This window comes from Odocoileus virginianus, chromosome 28 (genome assembly GCF_023699985.2).
Source record: "Odocoileus virginianus isolate 20LAN1187 ecotype Illinois chromosome 28, Ovbor_1.2, whole genome shotgun sequence".
In the NCBI taxonomy this organism is placed as follows: Eukaryota; Metazoa; Chordata; class Mammalia; order Artiodactyla; family Cervidae; genus Odocoileus; species Odocoileus virginianus.
The window spans coordinates 34,322,897-34,346,201 of record NC_069701.1 but is presented as its reverse complement, the minus strand read 5'-3'; the positions used below and the strand labels follow the sequence as shown (position 1 = coordinate 34,346,201).

At 50.4% G+C, this 23,305-nt stretch overlaps 1 protein-coding gene and 1 long non-coding RNA gene across 5 annotated transcripts; one reads left to right on the top strand and one right to left on the bottom strand.

The window, feature by feature from the left end:
- Window positions 1-7,775: 7,775 nt before the first annotated feature.
- On the bottom strand, window positions 7,776-10,041 carry LOC139031859 (uncharacterized). Its single transcript, XR_011484368.1, has 4 exons — window positions 9,796-10,041; window positions 8,658-9,366; window positions 8,174-8,289; window positions 7,776-7,931 (listed from the first exon to the last, which is right to left on the bottom strand). It is a non-coding gene; the product is annotated as an uncharacterized lncRNA (long non-coding RNA).
- Window positions 8,445-22,228, top strand: FADS1 (fatty acid desaturase 1). Of its 4 annotated transcripts, XM_070457472.1 has the most exons (13): window positions 8,721-8,802; window positions 9,375-9,465; window positions 10,698-10,808; window positions 11,350-11,547; window positions 12,219-12,320; window positions 12,424-12,552; window positions 15,888-15,948; window positions 17,819-17,895; window positions 18,767-18,864; window positions 19,039-19,135; window positions 19,386-19,465; window positions 19,584-19,709; window positions 19,938-22,228. In XM_070457472.1, the coding sequence occupies exons 1-13, from the start codon at window positions 8,795-8,797 to the stop codon at window positions 19,987-19,989; spliced, it is 1,230 nt and encodes a 409-aa protein (XP_070313573.1). In that variant the 5' UTR covers window positions 8,721-8,794; the 3' UTR covers window positions 19,990-22,228. The 4 variants fall into 4 exon arrangements, with proteins under 4 accessions (XP_020772524.1, XP_070313573.1, XP_020772527.1 ...); XM_020916865.2 differs by lacking the exon at window positions 9,375-9,465 and having other exon boundaries at window positions 8,445-8,802; XM_020916868.2 differs by lacking the exons at window positions 8,721-8,802; window positions 9,375-9,465 and adding an exon at window positions 8,877-8,962.
- Window positions 22,229-23,305: the final 1,077 nt, after the last annotated feature.

The window sequence follows — 23,305 nt, the reverse complement described above, 5'->3', positions numbered from 1 at the left end:
AGACAGAGAAGCCTAGAAGACTGCAGTCCATAGGGTCGCACTGAGTCAGAGACAATTGAAGCGACTTAGCAAGCACACATGCCTTGGAGAACGAGGAAAAGGAGTACATTGATGATATTTTGGGAGGTATAACTGGCAGGACTGGGTAATGAATCAACCATGGCGGCTCGTGATGAGTGAAGTTGCAGAAATAACTCCCTGGTCTCTAGGTCTTCCCACTGAGTCAACAGAGCACTTATAATAATAAGGAAGACCACAGAAGGGGAGGTTTGGGAGTTGAACAGGATGATGGCAAGTTCAGCTTTAGACATACTAATCTGGATATGATGGTAAGACATCCCAATGGAAGTGGCCACAAAGCATTAGATATGTGAGTTAGAAGCTCAAAAGAGTGATTTGGACTAACCATATAAATTTAATGGGAAATGTTCTTCATGTTTTCACCATGAAAGTGAGAAACAAAATTAGTCACAGTGGTGTCCGACTCTTTGTGACCCCACGGACTGTAGTTCACCAGGCTCAGCCATGGAATTCTCCAGATAAGAATACTGGAGTGGGTTGCCATTTTCTTCTCCAGGGGATCTTCCTGACCCAGGTCTTCTGCATTGTGGGCGGACTCTTTACCAACTGAGCCTCCAAGGAAGCCAATACAAGCAAGTCAAAGCATTAGGTTTCACCATGAAGCCTGAAGGTAATTAAATGTAATGATGTCAATGGTTAGAGTTTTGCAATCTAGAATGATTCAGCTGTTAATTAGACTTCTTGTGGTGATCATTTTCCAATATACAGAAATTTCAAATCATCATGGTACATGCTGCTGCTGTTCAGTTGCTGAGTCATGGCCGACTCTTTGTGACTCCGTGGACTGAAGCACACCAGACTCCTCTGTCCTTCACTGTTTCTTGGAATTGGCTCAAGTTCATGTCATTGAGTCAGTGAGGCTATCTAACCATTTCATCCTCTGCTGCTGCCTTCTCCTTTTACCTTCAGTCTTTCCCAGCGTTAGGGGCTTTTCCAATGAGTTGGCTCTTTGCATCAGGTGGCCAAAATATTGGAGATTCAATGTCAGCATCAGTCCTTCCAATGAATATTTAGGGTTGATTTCCTTTAGGATGGACTGGTTGGATCTCCTTGCAGTCCAAGGGACTCTCAAGAGTCTTCTCCAACACCACAGTTCAAAAGCATCAATTATTTGGCACTCAGCTTTCTTTATAGTCCAATTCTGTACATGACTACTGGAAAAACCATAGCTTTGGCTCTATGCACCTTGGTCGGCAAAGTGATGTCTCTGCTTTTTAATACACTGTTTAGATTTGTCATAGTTTTTCTTCCAAGGAACAAGCAACTTAATTTTATGGCTGAAGTTATCATCCACAGTGACTTTGGAGCCCAAGAAAATAAAAAAATGTGTCCATTTTCTCCCCTTCAATTTGCCACGAAGTAATGGGACTGGAGGCCGTGATCTTCATTTTTTGAATGTTGAATTTTAAGCGACCTTTTTCACTCATTATGTTTTAATGCCTGAAATTAATATATGTCAATTATACATCAATTATTTTTTAAACCTTTTATTTTGTATTGGGGTATAGCTGATTAACAACGTTGACACAGTTTCACATGAACAGTGAAGGGACTCAGTCATACATATACATTATACTTCAATTATTTTTTTAAAAAGAGCAATGGGTTAGAAATTTTAAAAAATAATGATTTAGCAGAAAAAGTATCTTGCACTTACATCAAGCCTTTCTCTCAAAAATGCAATGCAGGGGGACTTCCCTAGCAGTCCAGTGGGGGACTTCGCCTTCCAATGCAGGGCTTCCTAGGTGGTTCAGACAGTAAATAATCTACCTGCAATGCAAGAGATCTACGTTCAATCCCTGGATCAGGAAGATCCCCTGGAGAAGGGGATGGCAACCCACTCCAGTGTTCTTGCCATGGAAGAATTCCATGGACAGAGGAGCCTGGCGGGCTACAGCCCATGGGGTCACGAAGAGTCAGACATGACAGAGAAACTAATACTTTCACTTTAAAATAGTCCACATCAAAAAAAAAAAAAAAAAAAAATGCAATGCAAGGACTTTCCTGGCAGTCTAGTGGTTAAGACTCCATAAAATTTCATGCTTCCACTGCAGGGGGGGTGGGTTCAATCCCAGGTCAGGGGACTAAGATCCCACATGCCAGATGGGTGAAACTGAAACCCATTATACAGAGCAAAGTAAGCCAGAAAGATAAAGACCATTACAGTATACTAACACATATATATGGAATTTAGAAAGATGGTAACGATAACCATATATGCAAAAAAAGAAAAAGAGACTCAGATGTATAGAACAGACTTGTGGACTCTGTGGGAGAAGGCGAGGGTGGGATGTTTCAAGAGAACAGCATCGAAACATGTATATCTAGGGTGAAACAGATCACCAGCCCAGGTTGGATGCATGAGACAAGTGCTCAGGCCTGGTGCACTGGGAAGACCCAGAGGGATGGGGTGGAGAGGGAGGTGGGAGGGGGGACCGGGATGGGGAATACATGTAAATCCATGGCTAATTCATTTCAATGTATGAAAAAAACCACTGCAATGTTGTAAAGTAATTAGCCTCCAACAAATAAAAATAAATGGAAGAAGAAAAAAAAAAAAAAAAGATCCCACATGCCATGTAGTGCAGGGGTGGGGTGGGGGGACAAACAAACAAAAAACCCATTGCACATTATCAAATCAGAATGGCTAATAAGAATGAGGAAGCATTAAGCAGGAAGGAGGCAGGGAAAGGACTAGCTCCTTCATTGTAGAAGAGTGTACTGCAATCTGGAGCCTTTCACTGGGGAGCCTTCCCCACCAGGGAAGAACAGAAACCCAGCAAGGGCTCAGGTGCCTGTGGCACAGACAGCCCAACTCTGACAGTGGGAGTTCGCGGCAAAGTCAGGATTTATTGCAGAGCGCCAAACAAAGGAATAGGAGACAAACCTCAGATCTACTCTAACTTGGTCTTTGAGTGAGGGTTTTTTAAAAAGGAGAAGAATAGGACTTCCCTGGTGGTCCAGTGGTTAAGAATCTGTCTGCCAATACTGGGGACACATGTTTGATCCCATGTCCAGGAAAATTCCACATGCCATGGGGCAATGAAGCCTGTGTGCCACGACTAATGAACCCGTGCTCTAGAGCCCCTGATCCGAAACATAAAAATCGACCACAGTGGAAGGCCCGGGTACCACAACTAGATAGTAGCCTCAGCTTGCCCCCACTAGAGAAAGCCCAAAGCACCCAAGACCCTGTGTGCCAAAACACAGACCTAGCGTAGTCAAAAATAAATTTTTAAAAAGCGGGGAGGGGGGGACTTCCCTGGTGGTCCAGTGGCTGAGACTCTGTGCTCCCAATGCAGGGGGCCTGGAATTCAGTCCCTGGTCAGGGAAATAAGTCCTGCATGTCTCCACTAAGAGTTCCATCCTGCAACTAAAAAATCCCATATGCTACACCTAAGACCCAGGGCAGCCAAAGTAAATAAACACATAGTTTTCAAATGGTGGGGAGAACAAAGAGGTGGAAATTAATCATCTTGTGAAATTTCTATGACAGTTCTTAGACGTAGTTTCAGGAGTCAGCATGTCTTTGATTTACAGTTCTCTTGCTAAGTGGTACATTATTCAAGGATCTGTTAGCTGATCTTGCCCTGAAGAAACAACAGAGTTTGCATGTTTAATGATAATACCTAGATTTGAAATTTTAGTGGGTAATTAATGTTATCGACTGTGGTAATTTCAGTCATCTGACTCTGGCCGGTGAATGCTCAGGTAGCATAGGATTGAGGTCAGAGGGAACAAGAAAGGGATGAAGTTTTAGATAGAGAGATTAATTACAAACGGTATGGGACTTCAGGGAATTCGGTTTTAGGGGGACTCGGTTTCAGAATCACTTGGCCACACTTTTTACAAAAACTCTAATCTCCCCAGTCTTTAAAAAAGATAGTTCAGATGTCATGGTACCTGGGGAAGGGGTTTCTCTTTTCCAAGGTCCCCTATTCAGCCTTTCTGGGTTGAGACTTAGTTTTGGTCCAGTAAATAAGTGACGTGCTCAGCGCACTGCCTGGTATACTGGAAGAGCTCAAAGACTACTTTCTATTATTAAAATTAGAAGAAAGAACCCTGGTGCCTGAGACTCAGAGGTTCTGGGTTCATTTCCTGGCTGCAAATAACAAAAAAAAAAAGAAAGAAATAAATTCCAATTAGTGTAAGGAAACAAATAAATTTACTGGATCACTTAGCCAAACAGCCAAACAAACAAACAAACAAACAAACAAACAAACTAGGTAAGACAGGTCAGAAATTATAGTCTCCATTTTGTCATGAGGAAATTGAGAAACTGCCATCAGGCGGTAAGTGATGGAGCAGGAATACTAATGTGACCTGTGATTGCTTTTGATCTGAGACTTCCCAGAGAACTAAATAGCTTCAGAAGCCAGGGCCTCTGGAAGCAGCAATTCAACACTTGATATTTGTCTCTGCTTTTCTTACCCTGTTGGCCTGATTCTCTCTTACTGCAGGAAAGTCATCTCAATGTGATAGGAAAAAATGGCGGCACCTAAGCAACCCCAGCAGAATATTTCCCCATCCCCTGCTTACCATATATGCCCTGCGGGACTGGCTCTAACGAGCTTGAGGTCACTTTCTGACCCCTTGGTCCAATTACTGTTGTCAGGAATAAGATTTTCTGCTTCACTAGGATTAGGTCACAAATATAGCGGTGGATCTGGGCTTTGTGGAGGAGTATCTGTGGGAAGTCACAGATCAAAAGCCATCACAGGTCACAGTATTCCTGCTCCATCACTTACTGCCTGATGGTAGTTTCTCAGTTTCCTCATGACAAAATGGGGACAAAAATATCTGATCTTATTTAATTTGGGGGGGTGGGTGGGGGAGGCAGGTGTCGCCACACAGCACAGCATGCAGGATCTTAGTTCCCCGACCAGGGACTGAACCTGTGTCCCCTGCAGTGGAAGCACAGAGTCCTAACCACTGGACCACTCAGGAATTTAAATTTTTGTTTTGTTTTGTTTAAATAATGAGGCTCAGAGGACACAGGTTGTATGAAAAAAAAAAAGTGAAATGCCCTCAGTCGTGTCCAACTCTTTGTGACCTCATGAACTATACAGTCCATGGAATTCTCCAAGCCAGAATACTGAAGTGGGTAGCCTTTCCCTTCTCCAGGGGATCTTCCTGACCCCGGGATGGAACCCAGGTCTCCCACTTCGTAGGCAGATCCTTTACCAGCTGAGCCACACAAGGGAAGCCCTGTATGAAAAGGACTGTATTATCTTGGCTTCCCTGGTGGCTGAGACGGTAAAGAATCTACCTGCAAAATAGGAGACCTTAACACTATCGCTCTGGCCAAACTGCTGGAACCAAGTACACTAGATAACAATTCGCTGATTTGCAGTAAAAGTTCATAATTATCTTAAAAATTCAGTAATTTTCAATAATAAAAATGGCAGAAACTTAATAGGAGTGTCAAATTTGCCTTCAATGACAGGCAACTGCTGCGTAATCTATCCAAGAAAGGAATGGTTATCAAAAGCCTTGTCTGTAAGTGAATACCGACCAGAGATATGGAATTTTAAGTAACACTTTCATCAAAAAACATATGGATTACTAGTACTGGAAGGAATCTGGCCTCTTTAATTTAGATATGGAACCTGTAACCAGAGAGGCTGACGTGACTTCTAACATGACATTACACGGCATCGAGTGGAGTGGCGGACTAGGTCCCAGGTCTCTCAGATACGAATCCTCACTCTTTCTATCCTATCACACTGCCTCCCTTCCTTGCTACATCTTGTTGGAACTTGATGGAGCCCTTTTTAAGCCTGAAATGCATTTAGAATAGAATGTGTTTGCAAGTAGATATTATAATTATTTGGATAGAATGTGGGGGACTGGTGAGATCCCAAGTGGTTGTGCTTCATTCCTGAATGTTTAGAGCTCACAGTGCTGGGGGGGAGACACTTGGCCAGGTAGATCTGCATTCCTGTCTTGTTCTGGTGTTGGCAGCTGCAGTGAAACGAAATCACCCAAAGTATGTGCTCAATAAACAGACTTCGCAGAGAAGTGATGTGGCAACACTTAACAGGAGTCTAAAAATGTTTTTATCATTTAGTGCACTAATTACACATGTAGAACTTATCCTAAGGAAATGCTCATAAATGCAGTGGGATTGCTGGGTCACATGGTAGTTTTATTTTTCGTTTCTTAAGGAAACTCCATACTGTTCTCCACAGTGACTGTATCAATTTACATTCCCACCAATAGTGCAAGAGGGTTCCTTTTTCTCCACACCCTCTCCAGCATTTACTGTTTGTAGACTTTGTGATGGTAACCATTTAACCCACGTGTGGTGATATCTCATAGTAGTTTTGATTTGCCTTTCTCTGTTAATTAGTGATATTGAGCATCTTTTTACAAGTTTGTTAGTCATCTGTATGTCTTCTTTGGAGAAATGTCTATAGAGGTCTTCCACCCAGTTTTTGATTGGATTGTTTTTTCTGACGTTAAATTGCATTGAGCTGTTTGTATATTTTGGAGATTAATCCTTTGTCACTTCATTTGCATAACCCCCATTCTGAGGGTTATCTTACTTATGGTTTCCTTTGTTGTGCAAAAGCTTTTCAGTTTAATTAGGTCCCCCCCCCCGCTTTTTTTTTTTTAATTCTCATTACTTCAGTGTGTGGCTCCTGCTCTTTGGATCTCAGTCTTATCTGTTAAATAGTAGGTTTACTATACTGGTCTGTAAGGGGTAAGAAGACAACTGCATTAAAGAAATCCCATGAGTTCATCCTCCACAAGCCCCTTGCCCCCCACTTCCTGTATTACACAGCTAAGTTGTTGGGCATGTTCTTTTTTTAAATGGAAAATTGGCTGTGCTAAGGGGGAGCTTCATGGGCCATCATTCCTGAGCAAGGTACAGTGGCCTGGCATCTTACCTGGAAGCCAGGACACCTGAGCTTCCCCTCAGAAGTCCTTTCTCCATTCTGAACCTCCATTTTTATCTCAAGAAATGAGGGATTTGGGTTGAATGGATGAAGGTTCTTTCCTACCAGAAATCTAGCTGTATTTCTCCTAGTCTCCTGACTCCTACGGGCAAATACCCTACTTCAAGTGCATGGAATACAGTCTCCTTTCTCTGGGCTGCAGAATCGAATCCCACTAGTATAATCAGAGGAGAGACAGCAGAGCCCAGGGGTTCAGAGTACAGGGGGGTTCTCAGCTCAGTCCTTCCACTTAACTGTGTGACAAAATACTTCACCTCCCAGGGGCTCCATCTGCTCCATCTGTAGGTGAGGTTCCTATCTCAAAGTGTTGTTAAAGAGAATTAAATGAATGTAATGTTCACAACGTACTAACAGTGCCTGGCACATAGTACGTGCTTTGTAAAGTGCTTTCTGAATAAATAAAATTTAACACATGAACTGAGCTTCTTCATAACTCTAACTTCTTCTGACTGTCCACCCCCCCCCCCCCCCCCACCCCGGACCCAGGAAACCTGTGTTCTTTTTCACCTTTTCGGAAAGCTCAGAGCTCCAAGCCCCTAAGCTACCTAAAGGTCTCCTGCAGCTCCCAGGTGCCTCCAGGATGGAGGAGCGATGCCTCAAAAGGAAGGTCCAGGCTGTCCACTCAGGGCCTCCCAGAGACTCCGAGATGCTGGGCCACTTCCTTTTATTTAAGGATGGAAGTTAATTGGGAGAATTAAAATAAAAAAAAAAAAGCAAAAAGGGCAAACAGGGTTACAACATTTGTAGGGCATTTTTAATGTTATACTGAGCACAGTAAAGCATTAACCATTCCCACCCACCTCCCGAGCCAACACCCCATAATTATGCCTTTACAAGATAACTGCCAAGGGTTCTGACTCTTTCGTTCCAGCCACTCGACCGGTGGAGCTAAGAGGGAAGAAGGCGGGAGAATTCATCAGGTCAGGTCACGGTCTGGAACAAGCGAGGATGCCCCCACTCCAAAGACGAGGCCCCTGGGACGGCCCTCTCCACACCCCCTCGCCAAACCCCCCAGTCTTCAACCCTGTAGGCGTGGCAGGCCTCCTTGGCAGCAAGGCCCGCCCTTCGTCCACCCACTCGCCCGCTCGGCCTCTGCCCACTGCCCTCCACCCCGGCCGAGCCCACCCTACCCTAGAAGCCCAGGGCACCCGCGCACTAGGCGCCCTCCTCCCCGAGCCGGGCCCCGCACCCAGGAGTCTTCACAGGAACCGTTATCCAGGCCGCGGCGCCCCCTGTGAGCTCGAGCCTAAAAAAAAAGTGGGATCCGGCGGCGACCCGGGCAAGGAGCCCGCAAGGGGGCGCGCGATCCGCCCCCCGCCAGCCTGCCACGACCCTCCCCAAGCGCCCGCCCGTGAGGGGCCGGCGGGGAGGCGGGGACTCTCTCCCGCGCCACGCAGCTCGACAAATAGGAGCGCGAGCAGCAGGGCTCGGGACGCGCACCAGCGGACCCGCTACCCGAGCCTGCGAGGCCCGCGCGCGCTACCCCGCGGGGCCTGTGCGTGCTCCTGACCGCAGCCACCCAGCCGGCGCGCGTTGTCGCCCGGCCCCGATGGCTCCCGAGACCCCGGCCCAGGGGCAGACCCCCGCCCAGGGGCAGACCCCGCGCTACTTCACCTGGGACGAAGTGGCGCAGCGCTCTGGGCGTGAAAAAGAGCGGTGGCTCGTTGTTGACCGAAAGGTGTACAACATCAGCGAATTCGTCCGCCGGCATCCCGGGGGCTCCCGGGTCATCAGCCACTACGCGGGGCAGGATGCCACGGTGAGAGCTGCCAGACGGGGGCACCGGAGGAGGCGGGACCGGACGGCTAGAGCTGGAGGCTCAGCGCGCGAGACAGGAAGTTTGGCAGTCGTGGCTGAACACCCTCTAGTTCTGGGGAAAGCCGGGAGGCGCAGGAGCGTACCTGTTGCTGGGTGACTGGGTGTGCTGCCAGATCGGGCAAGGGCAGGAGAGGCGGTGAAGAAGTGGAGTCTGGGGAGTAGGGACGGAGGCCGGCAATGTGCACGCACAGACAAAGGGCCGCGCCACCGCTCTGGGGGCTCTGTTTGCGGCCGGGAATCTGCGGTCTCAAAGTGTGGGCAGGCCGGGGAGCAGGGCTAGGAGGGAGAGGAAGCTCCCGGGTGCGGGGCTCCCCGACGGCGGACCCGCCGAGACCGAGGGAGGAGGGGTCAGTGGCGGGGAGAGGGATTCTTGACCTGTCTGGGTGGCTGGGAGGGAAGCGCAGCGGCGTCTGGACCAAGCGTGCCTGGCTAGGCTGGCGAGTGCAGGCAGGATGGAGAACTGAGTTGGGGGAGAGCCACCTAGCGCCCACTGTCTTGGGAACCCCTGCACAGGGTGAAGACATCAACAGGGATGGGGCAGCACTGGCCAGAGACGCCTAGCGCCTGCTTGTGCCCAGGGAGGAATGGGGCCATCGTGCGGAAGGTGGGGAGCCTGCACCAGCATAGCTAGGACCCACCCGAGAGCAGTCCTGGAATCCTGTGGGGGAGGTCACTCAGCCTCAGTCCAGCAGGGTCTCCAGCTATTCGCCTTAGCGGACAGCTGTTTGCACTCCTGGGCTCTAAGCCTGGTGCTGGTGGCATCCCTCCCTCGGGCCAGCGCGCTCCTCAGCCCCGATTCTGCTGCTTCCCTCTCTAGACAACCTGCTAGCACCTCCCTTCTGAGTTGCAGAGCTGGGGGTGGGGGGTGGGGGGTGGGGTGGGGTACTCCTTGGGACCCAGAGGTTGGAGCTTTCTCTTCGCTGTGTCCTCTCACCCTATATCCTTCGCCTGGCGCCGCGACCCCTTCTACTGTTCCCAGCTTTCTCTGCTATCTCAGAGCGCCCCTCGGGCTACTAGGGTTCTTGTGATGTCGCGGTGGAGCCCAACCGTGTGAGGACCAGCCCCTCCCTCGGACGCGGTAAGCCTGTGAGGCTGTGCTCGTCTCCGGAGAGGCCTCTGGGGCGCGCAGGCTGTGGCCGAAGGCAAAGAAGGTGTGGATTGGCGCATGTGTAGACTGAGCTGGCCCGAACCCTGGGGCTTCTTGCAGTGTGATTTGGCTGCCGGGGCCGGCCGCAGCGGGGAGCGCGATTGGTCCGGACGTGTGGTGCCACTGGCCGCTGGCTCCGCCCCGGATCCCTCCTCGCTAGTGGCTTTGCCTTAGGGCCTGGGGGCTGTCTGACCTTCAGGACGTTAATCTCATCAATTTAGTCACTGAGGACCCCACCTTGGAGAACCAGAATTGGTGCGCCAGGGCATGGGGTATTCGGAGTGGGAGGAGAAATATGGAAGGCCACCGGAACAGCTATGGAGCAAAGGGGGAGAACTGCACACGTCCCCTAGTGGACACAAGGAGTCTCCTTCCTCAGGTTTCATGAGACACTCAGAGGAAAGGCCAGCACAGGCGCGGCTTTCTGTGGTCCCCCTGCCCGTGCTTCTTGTTCATTGGTGTGGTACCCTTCTTACTAGAACACAGATGCTGTGGGTGATCTTGAGTGGTGGACACCAGGGACTAGTCTGAGCAGCTTCAAAGGGAGGCTGCTTGGAGGGTGGTGGTCTCCATTTGAACTTGGGTGCAATGTCCTTGCAGGATCAGGAGGATGGCCTTTGGTGTGAGCCCTCCATAAGTCCAGGGGGCAGGGCTGACTTCCTCACTGTTCTGTCTTCCCATCCTTGCAGGATCCCTTTGTGGCGTTCCACATCAACAAAGGCCTTGTGGGGAAGTATATGAACTCCCTCCTGATTGGAGAGCTGTCTCCGGAGCAGCCCAGCTTTGAGCCCACTAAGAATGTGAGACCCTGTGGTGATGGAGGGGCAGGGGGTAGAAGGCAGGCTTCCATATGCTCACAGGTGACCACAGTCAGTAGTTCTTGCAAATCTTGAGACCCTTGCTTCCCCCACATAGTTGTTGGGTTTCAGGGCCTCTGGAAGCTGTGGTTCTCACAAGGCCACCACCACTTCCATCACCATCCTCAACCCGAGACCATTTGACTGAGCACTTAATTCTGTGCCAAGCATAACATCATATAATCCACAGTTCCAGATGAGAAAACTGAGGGTCAGAGAGGTTAAACAACATGACCAAGGATCACGCTGTCAGTAAGTGGCAAAGCAGGGGCAGAATGATTCTGTTTAACTCCAAAGACCACATGGTCTTAGACCTGATCCCACAGCACCTCTTGTTATCCTTGGCATTGTGGTACCTTTACCTATGACTGTGGGCTTCCTAGGTTATCACAGTGGGAGTGCCTTGAGCTTAAGAGGGATCTTGGCTGCAGTGCTGGGTTGCACTGGGGAGAATAACAGCCTTTCCACCTCCACTCTAATACAGAAAGAGCTGACTCATGAGTTCCGGGAGCTGCGGGCCACGGTGGAGCGGATGGGGCTCATGAAGTCCAACCCTGTCTTCTTCCTGCTGTGCCTGCTGCACATCCTGCTGCTGGACGTCGCCGCCTGGCTCACTCTCTGGCTCTTGGGGACGTCCTTCGTGCCCTTCCTCCTGTGTTCCGTGCTGCTCAGTATAGTTCAGGTGAGAGCCCTGGGCTTGTTGGGAGCACAGCCTCACCCAGTACCCGTAGGGTAAGTTCTTTGTACCCCTTAGGAGGCCACTGAGGACACAGCGGGAGAGCTGGTGCAGAAAGAGAACACACGTCCCGTTGTCTGTGGCTTCTCTCTGCTCATCTTCACCACACAGGCACCTTCTGTTTTTCCCGCTACCTCTCTAGCTGCTCCTCCCAGGGTTCCCTTCTTCTTGTGGCGTGTCTCCTCAGAAACTTCATGTTCAGATTCTGTCATGGTCCAGGCATGCCAAGAACCAAGATTCTGGTTTCTTGGTAAAGCTTGGCTTCCCCCGCCCCCCGCCACAACACTGCCCCAACACCTGGCTGTCAGAACCCACTTGTTCATTAAGCCTCCTGCTTGCCTGAGTTTGTCACTCCATCCCGGTCTGTACTTCTGGATGTTTAGTCCATCGGAAGTCACAGAGGCCCAGAGCTGGAGACTCCGAAGAACAGAGAAGGGATAGTGACTGGCCCCAGCTCTCATGTGAGTCGGTGGCAGAGGCAGGACCCAGACTTCCTGACTCCTTTCCGGATGTACTCAGTTTGGCCAGCACAGGCCAGGTGGATGAGGGAAGGAGGAGAGGCCGAGTCAGTTCTGATGGACGCTGAGCTGCTCTCAGCGCTAACCCTTCTCGCTCAGGTCCAGGCTGGCTGGCTGCAGCATGACTTTGGACACCTGTCCGTCTTCGGCACCTCTAAGTGGAACCACCTGATACATCATTTTGTGATCGGTCACCTGAAGGTCAGTGGGATGGGGAGGAACTCTCTGAAACTCAAGTCGATGACGGGCTGCCCTGGGGAGAGGGGACACGAGGCTTTCATATTCACACCCTACTTTTTTGTAGGGGGCCCCTGCCAGCTGGTGGAACCACCTGCACTTCCAGCACCATGCCAAGCCCAACTGTTTCCGCAAAGACCCCGACATCAACATGCACCCCTTCTTCTTTGCCCTGGGGAAGGTCCTCTCTGTGGAGGTGAGCAGAGGTTATCAGTGATGGTCTTGGAGCACAGAAACCAGCCAGCACAGTGGGCTTGCGGGCAAGTGCTCACAATGCTGGTCTGTGTGGGTAAGACATTGCGGGCTGGGCTGGCCAGGCGACTGTTTGGAAGTTGTGGGAGGCCATAGGGAATAAACAGGCTGCCAGGACAGCCTAAGTCCTTCGTTGTGAATTCAAGTCAGCAAATAGCTATTGCAGAAAGGTACCACATGCTGCTAAGGACTCAAAGGATGACCAGATTGCTGTGCAGACGCCACTCAGCCTTGAAGGAAGGCGATGGATGGTGCTTTTTAGACACCCCCACCCCAGGCTGTCAGCCCCCTGCACTTTGTAATCATCACACTCGCATCCTACTGTGTCATCGTCTCCCCCACAACAGCTAGACTGGATTACTCCTCTGTCGCCCAATGCCTGGAATATTCATCCACTGAGTAATTCTTCCCGCCCACCTGATTCTAGTCTGACTTTCAGGGTGGTCAGCACTGGGTTTGAGCTGCCATCTGAGGCTGTGAGCAACAATTACACTGCAGCCTCTACTGGATGAATTCCTGAGAGTGGGTGGGAGACCTTGTGAGCCTGCAGTGAGTGCTAGGCGACCGAAGGCTGTGAGTGGCCAGTGGAGTTCTTTGAAAAGTTGATTTAAAACCCTTTGTCCCAAGGCTCTGGGCAGTAGTCTGAGTTTTGCCAGGTCCCCCTCCCCTACTCCATGCGCTATGACATTTGAGCACACCCAGAATTAAACGTTGTTAAAAACATTTCAGTTCCAGGCCTGAATTTAAGACAGCCTGGCCCTCCTTCCCTTCCTCTCTGGCCATGAGAAGAACTCTGTGGGAAGGTTCTGGCAGCGCTGGCCGTCCTAGCACCAGGAACCCCTAGCTTGGGGCTTGTATTTCCTGGGACCACAAGGTTCTAATTGTCCCACTTCCTGGAAAGAGACTTACTTGGTTTGCTATATGCCCAGTACTGTGCCAGTGACACACCCAGCCCTGGCCTGCCCTGGCTCGCGTGGCTCCTTAGAGAGCAGTGTGGGTTGTTTCCTGGGCAGAGCATGAGGCTCCTGGTAGCACTTCTGTTGTCACTATACAGATTTCTTTTTTAAAAAGGACATAAAGATTTTTTTTTTAAAAAAAGGACGAGAGTCTTAAGTGGAAGGGAACCTTCTCACACCATTGCCTCTGGTGCTTCTTTTTTTCCCCTCTGTTGTTTCTTGGTACTCGGGTTTTTAGGAAATTCCTTTCTGTAGACACTAAAAATAGAGAATGCTCTGGGACCAAAATAACTCTCTGGAGTTTTGGGGTTTTTTTTTTGTTTTGGGGGTTTTTTGTTTGTTTGTTTAGTTACAAGGCTGAGGATAGGCTGTCTGTTAGGAAATGCGTGGGTTACAGACTGCTTGGCTCTTGGTTCAGCCTCAGAGGGTCCAGACTGAGGACTGATCCCGGGCTGACCCAGGAGCATCTGTCCCAGTGCCTCCCAGCTCCCCTGGAGAACAAGGGAAGTGTAGGGAACTCTTCATGCTAAAGATAACTTTACTGGCCTTCAAGAGCTGAAACACAGTGGGGCAGTTATCAGCACTGTAATGGCCATCAGTCTTGATTGCCATTCAAGGAGGCAGCCGGCACACAGAGCTCCCTTCCGTAACAGTCCCCAAACAAAAAGGCCAGAGTTCTACCCACCTACACCACCAAACATGGCAGATGCTTCTCTTTTGGCTTCTCCCTCTTGGTTAATGTTGCTTGGGATGGGATGCTGCCTTCAAAACATATTTCCAGTCCATAGACTTCTCCATCTCCCCTGCCTCCCATCTCTGGGTCTGGTCCATCTCAGATCTGGAATACTGGTCCAGTCGCCTTGCTGGTCTCCCTTCAACTCTACCTGCCCCCTGCGGTTCATTCTCCCCACCACTAGCCAGAGTGAGCCTTTAAAGTGCAAAGCAGATCCTGCCACCTGCTGAAGGCCAACCAGGGCTTCCCATCACTTTTGGAATAAAATCCAAACTCCTTCCTGTAGCCTTCCCAGGGCCAGCATGATTTGCCCATCCCTAGTTTTCTGGCTTTATTGACTATTCTCCCTTTTATATTCCCAGCTGCACTGGCCTTCCTCTGTCCCTTAAACATCCCAAACCTTTGTTTCCTCTGCTTTAAATGCTTTTCCTCCCAGTGTCGGCACTGCTGGCTCCTTCTCATTCAGGTCTCCATTCTGATTTCAGGGCCCCAAGGAGGCCGTATCTGACTATCCTACCCAAGACACTGCCTTCCTCCCTTTCGGTCATATTTTACTGTTTTTAATCTGTAATTATCTTCAACTCTGTCTATAAGGTCATTACCAGCTTCCTCTCCTAAGATTATAAGCTCCACGAGGGTAGGAATTTTGTGTTGCTCATCACTGTATCCTCACACCTAGAACAGTGCCAGGCACATAGACACTTAATAAATACTTGTTGAATGAGTCAGTTAACGTAGGAAGAATGCTGCATTTAGCAAAAGTGCCTGGCACAGTCTCAGTAAATGTTCTGTCAAAACAGCAAATGGACTTACGAAGGAAGGATGAGCTCTGGGGTATCCTGCTCTGGGGTAGAGTTCCTCTTGTACCCTGTGGTCGTCTGGTCACCAGAACCAAGGAGGGCACGTGGGGCAGAAGGAGCTGTTGAAGGAGAGTGCAGAGTTGCGCTGTCACGGTTTTGAGCGCTCTCGTTAGGGGACCCTGGCTGAACTGGTAGCAGCTCGCCTTACCACCTGCTGGCTTGCCAGGACCTTCAGATTGCCAAGCTCTTCTTGGTATTCTTTCTACAAATATTTGGCATACATTGCTTAGCTTTCAAGGGGTTTTATAAAGCTCATGTTGACATCTGAAGAAACTAAACAGTTTTGGAGAAGGTCAGGGGCTTGGATATAGAGAGACTGCTGGCCCGTATAGAGGTGAAGATGGTTGTCTGTGGAGACGCTGGTGTCAAAAGAGTACCAGATGGAGACAGGAAGGGGAAGTGAGGGGCCCTGGAAACCTGACAAGGGTGTGTCTGGATGAACATGGGGAGTTCTGAGGACCCCCAGGCTCTACTGTGCTCATGCCTTGTGCGGGTGTGAGCCACTGAGCCGTGTCCATGGTGTGGTGAGCTTAGCAAGCCCAGCAGCTTGGGCTTCATGCGCCAGGAGCTGGAGGTCAGGCTCGACCTATGGGAGCCTTCTATGGCACCAGCAAGCTGATGGCCCCTGCAGTAGGCTTCTGCTCCTGCTGGGGAAGAGCCAGAGTCACAGGGGGCAGGGGATGGGTGACCAGCCTGTGGGTGCTGACTTGTGTTTGCTTTTCCTTCCCAGCTGGGGAAACAGAAGAAAAAGTACATGCCCTACAACCATCAGCACAAATACTTTTTCCTGAGTGAGTATCCTCCTCCAGCACCAGGGTGGCTGCTGCCTTGGCAGGGGCTGCCAACTGTGGTGTAAGTAGGGAGTGAGCCTCCTGGGATGACAGTGTTTGAAGTAAAGGCTGGAGAAAGTTCTCCTCATGGACCAGGTTACTCCCTGCAAGGGAGCAGTCTACCTTCTAAGGGGCAAAGTCAACAGTTAGGCTAATGTTTGGTCAAAGGTCACTGGTGTTGGGATCAAACTAGTTCCTCCAGGCCCACCCTGGCTTCCACAAGGGAACTGAGTGCTGGGGAGCAATCCTGATTAAACCTGTGAAACTTCACTTTGATTTGTCAAGCACTCACCAGGGTCAAGGTGGAGCACAGCCCAACTCTCCAGGGGACAAAAGGTAGCTGGCTAGCAATGGGAGGATTGGACCGCAAGAGGGAGCGGAAGAGACAACGTTTCTATGGTTGTCTTAAGCTCTTTCTTCCTTTTTTAAAAACAATCATTTATTTGGCTGTGTTGGGTCTTAGCTGCTGCATGAGGGAACTTCACTTTGAATCACAGACCCTGGAGAGCACCGGTCTCAGTAGTTGAGGAGTGCGGGCTTAGTTATGCCATGGCATGTGGGCTCTTAGTTCCCTGACCAGGGGGCAAACCCAAGACCCCTGCATTACAAGGTGGATTCCTAACCACTGGACCACCAGGGAAGTTGTTAAGCTCTTTCTGAAGACTGCTGCTGCTTTAAAGATCTGCTCCATAATGCCTGTGGTGATGGTTTAGTTGCTAAGTCATGTACGACTCTTGAGACCCCATGGACAGTAGCCTGCCAGGCTTCTCTGTCCATGGGATTCTCCAGGCAAGAATACTGGAGTGGGTTGCCATTTCCTTCTCCAGGGGATCTTCCCAACCCAGGAATCGAACCCAGGTCTCCTGCTTTGCAGGCAGATTCTTTACCAACTGAACTCCGAGGGAAGCCCTTCCATAATGCCTAAGGAATTTTAAACGGCCGTTCAGCTGTTCCCCCAAGGCGGGGATGATTCCATTGATCTCATTTTAGTTCAAGGAATTTATCTTAACTCCATCCCTATGGAGAAACGGGGATGGGATAGAAGAGGGGAACAGAAACACTGGAAGAAGGCTAGACTCCATGGCACAGCAGGCTAGAAGAGCCATGGGTGAGCGTCGTGACGCTGGGTTATAGGTAACGTCAGGGCCCTGCAGAGAAGGGACACAGAAGGAAACCGACTAGCACAGTGGACGGGAGCCTCTTCTTCAACTCCCAGTACTAAGAGATGCTCTTGCGCCCCTTTCGATAGTCAACCTCCAGGCTGCTTCAGGTTGGGTGGCACCAGCTCATTTCCCTAGTGCAGGGAAGTGAGCTTTCAGCCTGTGGAGGATCAGCAGGGTCCCCCCACTCAACACACACACTTTGCAGCTCCTGTCCTTTCACCCGCGTGGTGGAGCAGCCAGGAGCAGGGGGCTGATGGCTGCAAGGACGGGCACAGGGCCAGGAGAGGGCCCCCAGCAGAGGCAGGGCTGAAGACACAGCAGCTCAGCTCGGGGAGGATGAGCAGCACCTTCTTCAAGGCACGGGTGCAGGGCAGCTTCCACGCCAAGTGAAGCTTGTTCCCCCAGCTGTCCTCTTCCACGGAAGAGAATGTCATGCCCTACTGCTCACCCTCTCAGCATCCATGGGAGATTCTCCTTTCTTCAGGCTGGCATTCATGCCCACTTTCAGTGCCTGGTCGGTCCCGATGGATTGAGGGGGGCGGCTGGAGGGGTGACAGGAGGTGGCAGAGGGGCAGCCCTGTGCTGGAGGCCATCTGTCCCTTAACAGCTGGCCCTTGGTGACCCTTCTGCGGCTCACACTCCCGCCCATGTCTCCATTTCCTCCCCAGTTGGGCCCCCAGCCTTGCTGCCTGTCTACTTCCAGTGGTATATTTTCTACTTTGTTATCAAGAGGAAGAAGTGGGTGGTAAGTATCCATGGCCCCCAGATCCCACATCCTTTGTCTCCAGTACCCTAAGGGCTGGGAATGGGGTTCCCCAGGGAAAATGCCACTGGGGTTTACTCCAGGCCTAATTTAGAGCAAAATAGGAGAACCAGGTAGAGACCTACTATATCTCTAGATGAGATGATTTGGGCTCAGCAGGCAACCTGACTTCTGATGCCCTATTTCATTCAGCGAGTATCTCCTGAGGTCACTGTGCTCGGCACAAAGCAGGGGCCAGGCTGGGTAGGGGGAAGAGGAACAAGAGACGGCCCCTACCCTCAGGAAATGTCTGATGAAACAGGATGTGATTACAACCAGAGAAGAGGTATAGGTTGAAGGTTCTGGGATTCCAAAAGGGAGCTGACTGCACCTGGCTGGATGGGAGGCATCAGAAAGGACTTCATGACATCACTTTTCTAGCTGGCCCTGGACAGGTAGAGGTGGGGAAGTAGGAATAGACTCTGAGCAGAGAAGCTGGGAATGAATGGACAAATTTGGGTGTCAGAGGTGGGGAGTGATGTGGGAAATTGATTGACAGTTTGATCAGGGTGCTGGCCCGGACTGAGCTGCAGTCCTAGAAGATTCATTTGGCAGCCAGAGGAAGGACAGAGATGGGCTGGGGGGGATTGGAGACGGAGACCTGGCCCCTGTGAAGGAAACCAGCAAGGAGGGCTGGGGGCGCCCCTCAGAAAGGAGCAGCGGTGCCAGATGGCACTGGAGGGGGCAGCTGAGAGAGGCCGCTGTGACGCTCGTCTCAGGGTCGGGGAGAGTCTCTGCTCCGTGCAGAGAAACAAGCGCTGCAAGAGGAGAGGTGCGTTGTGGCATGACAGTGCTCTCTTGCCTCTCGCTGCAGGACTTAGCCTGGATGATCACCTTCTACGTCCGCATCTTCTTCACTTACGTGCCGCTGTTGGGACTGAAAGGCTTCCTGGGGCTTTTCTTCATGGTCAGGTAGTACTTGATGGGGGATCAGGGGCTGGCACAGAGAAGCAGACGTTTGGGAATAACCAGTCTAGTCTGGGAGTGTTGGCTGGGGAAGGTGCTGGGCTAGAGCAGTTATTTGAGGGAGAATGAGAACTCTGGGCTCTGCTTATACTGATTTTGTCTGGGTGCATCATCCACCAGGTTCCTGGAAAGCAATTGGTTTGTGTGGGTGACACAGATGAACCACATCCCCATGCACATCGACCATGACCGCAACATGGACTGGGTCTCCACCCAGGTAAGGGACAGTCACTTGAAAGACCTGGGCATAACACAATTAAAAGGGTGGGTGGGCACAGACCCAGGGAAGGGGGTGGGTGGTGGTAACAACAGAAGTTCCCAAACCTTGCCTCGTTAGCTGGACACTTCTCTCCTGCCACCACGTGGAGAAGGGAGTGATCGAAGCAGGCCAGCTTTGCCTGAAGGAGGCTGGGCTGGCCCTTCCATCTGGTACCCAGAGCCATGCTCCCTCTGACCTTCCCCTGCAGCTCCAGGCAACATGCAACGTCCACAAGTCAGCCTTCAATGACTGGTTCAGTGGCCACCTCAACTTCCAGATTGAGCACCAGTGAGTAGGGAGGCCGGGGAGGCAGGGACCTGGGGAGGGTTCACGTAGGGGAGGAAGAGGGGTGTGGTGCGGGGACAGAGGAGCTGGAGCCACTGACTGTCCCCTGTTGTCCCTGAAGTCTTTTCCCCACGATGCCTCGACACAATTACTACAAGGTGGCTCCCCTGGTGCAGTCCCTGTGTGCCAAGCATGGCATAAAGTACCAGTCCAAGCCCCTGCTCTCAGCCTTCGCTGACATTGTCCAGTGAGTATCTGAGCTTGGGAAGAGGGCAAGGTGGCGGGGTCGGTGATAGAGTGTGGGGTGGGAGCACAGCAGTGCTTCCCGGGTCTTCTGGAATGGAGGGTCACCAAGCAAAGAGGCCTTGCATCACCTCTGGAAGGGCCTTGCTGCTGCACTTCTGGTGGGTGGTCTGGCTTTGGGCTCTGCTCCAGCCCATTTCCCTTACCACCTGCCCTCATCTTACCCCCACAGCTCACTGAAGGAGTCCGGGCAGCTTTGGCTAGATGCCTATCTCCACCAATAACAGTCGCCTCCCTCTGCAAGAAGGGTTATGGCGCCAAAGCAGACGGAGGCTTGGGGGCAATGCCACTATAATCCTAATATTCAGAGGGGGTGGGTTTGAGGAGACAACAGGTTTGCACCCAAACCCCTCCCCTTTATTTTCCAGGCATAGATCTAAGACCCAAAGGGGTGGAGGGAAACACACAAGCCCCCTGAAAGGAGGGGTGGAGCTTCTGGGACAGGGCTGTGAGTTTTGTTTCTTTTTTTTGTTTGGCAGGTGCAGGTGGCTGGTGAGCTAAGAGGGAGGTGGGAGGGTGTGAGAATAGGGAAGGTCTACTGAGCCCAGAAATCAGGAAGAGATTTAGCACTGAAATTTCACCCAGGAAAGGGAGGTGCTCAGCCCCCTGGTCCACTTCTCGGTGCCTTCTCTACCCTGGCTTGCAAACCTCAAGAGGTTCACAGGCTGGGGGGAGACAGAGCAGGTGAACCGCCTGGGCAAGATTGAGAATTCTGAGGCCTGGCAGCTCAGCATACTCTAGGGCTAGGCATGACCCATGTCTGCTTCAGACTCCTCAGGAAGCAGTTTCTCCACTTTGAGGAGCAGGGTGGTGGGGGGAAGCAGAGGCCACGGCTGTGCTGTTGGAGGCATCCAGCCCTGAAGGATGCTAACACTACTGGATTTGGCCTCGTGTTCCATCTTGGGTACCCAGGGAACATGAGGCTGCCAATGGGGTCGCTGGGCATTAAAAATCCTTTCAGCTTTTGACTGACCTCTTAACTCTCACCCAAGGGACAGAACACTCCCAGGATGGGGCGTCTACTTGCTCCATAAGCAAGTTGCACAGGTGCAGCACCCAGTCTTCTCCATAGAAACAAACTGGGGCGCCCAGTGGTTTCCCTCTACTCCCCTACTTGTAATCCCAAATTTAGTAAAAATAGCAGTCAAGTGAGCGCAAGTGACCAGGCCGGGGAGAAACTGGAATCACCAGGCATGATGAAAACACAAAAGAGTTCAGTCAAAGAACATAAGGGCTGTAAGAGATTTTCTATAACAAATTATGTTACAGCATCACTTTTGAGCAGGGGCATTGGGTAAATATAATGACTTCATAGTTCTTATCAGAAATAGGAAGGTAAAAAACAGAAGTCTGACCATCATGGCTGTCCTTTAGAATCCTTACTCTGGCAACTGTATTCAAGTGTCTTTCTCTGCTGGAGACCAGATAGGAATTTAGGAGAATCTCTTAAAAGTGTATCAGTCTAACACTGAAATACAATTTTTTAATCTCGGTTTTTGTTTTTTTTTTTTTTCAAGAGTGAAAACAGTTTAACCCATCTCTAGAGAGGGAACCCCAGGACTGTGTCCCACGGGTTATCAGCATTCACATCCCCACCCCCATAGCCTTTCAGTTCAGGTGAGATCAATTCACCTGTTCAACAGCATCTTCTCTAAGCATATTGAGTATTCCGGACACTGCAAAGAGAGAACCTTAAACTAGAAGAAAAAAGCAGAGGCCTGGGAGCATTCAGGTTTAGTTTAGGAAGAGAATGGCAAAGAGATGAGAGTGATAATCAGGGCGATGAAGGGCCTAGGGCATGTTGGGGTGGGGTCAGAGGCACCACCCAACAGGGTTTGCTGTTACTTAGACTTTTACACACACACACACACACACACACAGGAAACCAGGTTACAGATTTTAGATCTTTTCCACTGGGGCAGAACAATTGATAAGCAGAATTGGAGAGTCTACTTCCACTGGCTCCTTCACTCTAGAATAGGTGCTAAACCCAGCCTATCAAGCCATCTGGCTTTGGGCCCAGGCTGCCCAATCTGAGCAAAGCTAATGGGTCTTACTGAGCCAAGTCCAGGTCCTCAAAGCACCTCAACCACTGTGGCCTTCTCTCCTTAGTCTGGCCCAGTGTGGTCTCACATGGCCACAAAGGGACAGACGAGTAACAGAAAGCTCAGAGCTGCAAGATAACGTGAGTGATCTCATAATGACCAGATCCACACCGTAACAGGAGAAAGCAGGATTAGAGAGAAGTTGCCTCTCTGGTCATAGATGTGGCAGAACTAACATTTGAACTCACTTTTTAAAAACTCCAACTTCTAGGCTGTCTGTTACTTTCATCTTCCTACCACTCTGCTACAGGCCTTTTAAGTAGACCCTGTGTCAGTATCCTTTTCGTGTGTACCAATTTTGATACCACATGCCGATGAAGTCAAACTGAGAAATAAAAGTTAATCTGGACCAAACAAAGCCTCTTCACTTATAATGCATGATGCTTTCCTGTTGATAGGGCTGCCTCTACCTCTGCTTCAAATTACTATCTACCTCTACAGCTCTAACTTTCTAGAACATGAGTCCCCTTGGGGTAGAGGGCGGATCATCAGGTCCCTCTGAAAAACACCAAGATTCGGATAACTGGCAGGAAGAAAGGCCAACCCCTTCCCATGACCCTCAGAGTTTAAATGCTAGACTCACTAAGTGGTTTCAGCACTCAGTGTAGACGGCCTGCGTACCTAAGTGGTTTCAGTGCTCAGCGTAGACGGCCTGCGTACACTAAGTGGTTCCAGCGATTGGTATAGATGGCCTGTGTACCTAAGTGGTTTCATCGCCTAGTGTGGATGGCCTGTGTACACTAAGTGGTTTCAGCGCTCAGTGTGGACGGCCTGTGTACCTAAGTGGTTTCAGCGCTCAGTGTAGACGGCCTGTGTACACTAAGTGGTTTCAGCATTCAGTGTAGACAGCCTGCGTACACTAAGTGGTTTCAGCGCTCAGTGTAGACGGCCTGTGTACACTAAGTGGTTTCAGCGCTCAGTGTAGACGGCCTATGTCCCTAAATGGTTTCAGCACTTGGTGTAGACAGCCTGTGTACCTAAGTGGTTTCAGCGCTCAGTGTAGACGGCCTGTGTACACTAAGTGGTTTCAGCACTCAGTGTAGACGGCCTGTGTACCTAAGTGGTTTCAGCGCTCAGTGTAGACGGCCTGTGTACACTAAGTGGTTTCAGCGCTCAGTGTAGACGGCCTGTGTACACTAAGCGGTTTCAGTGCTCAGTGCATCATCTCCTATCATGAGGCAATGCCCTCACCCTTTTAAACTCATATCTAATCTGGGTGTGGGTGGTCTCCATAAGACTGCTTTTTGCCAACTCTTATACTTCAGAGTTGGACTGCAAGGAAATGCCCCTTTAACCAGGGCCCTACTAGAACAGCTCTTCTCTCCAAGCAAGAATATTAGAATGTGCTAAATAAAATGTGGACTAATTCTCCCTGCAGTGGTTAATAAACTTCTAGAAAAGACTAGGTAATTCCAAAGACAAAGCACTCTACCTG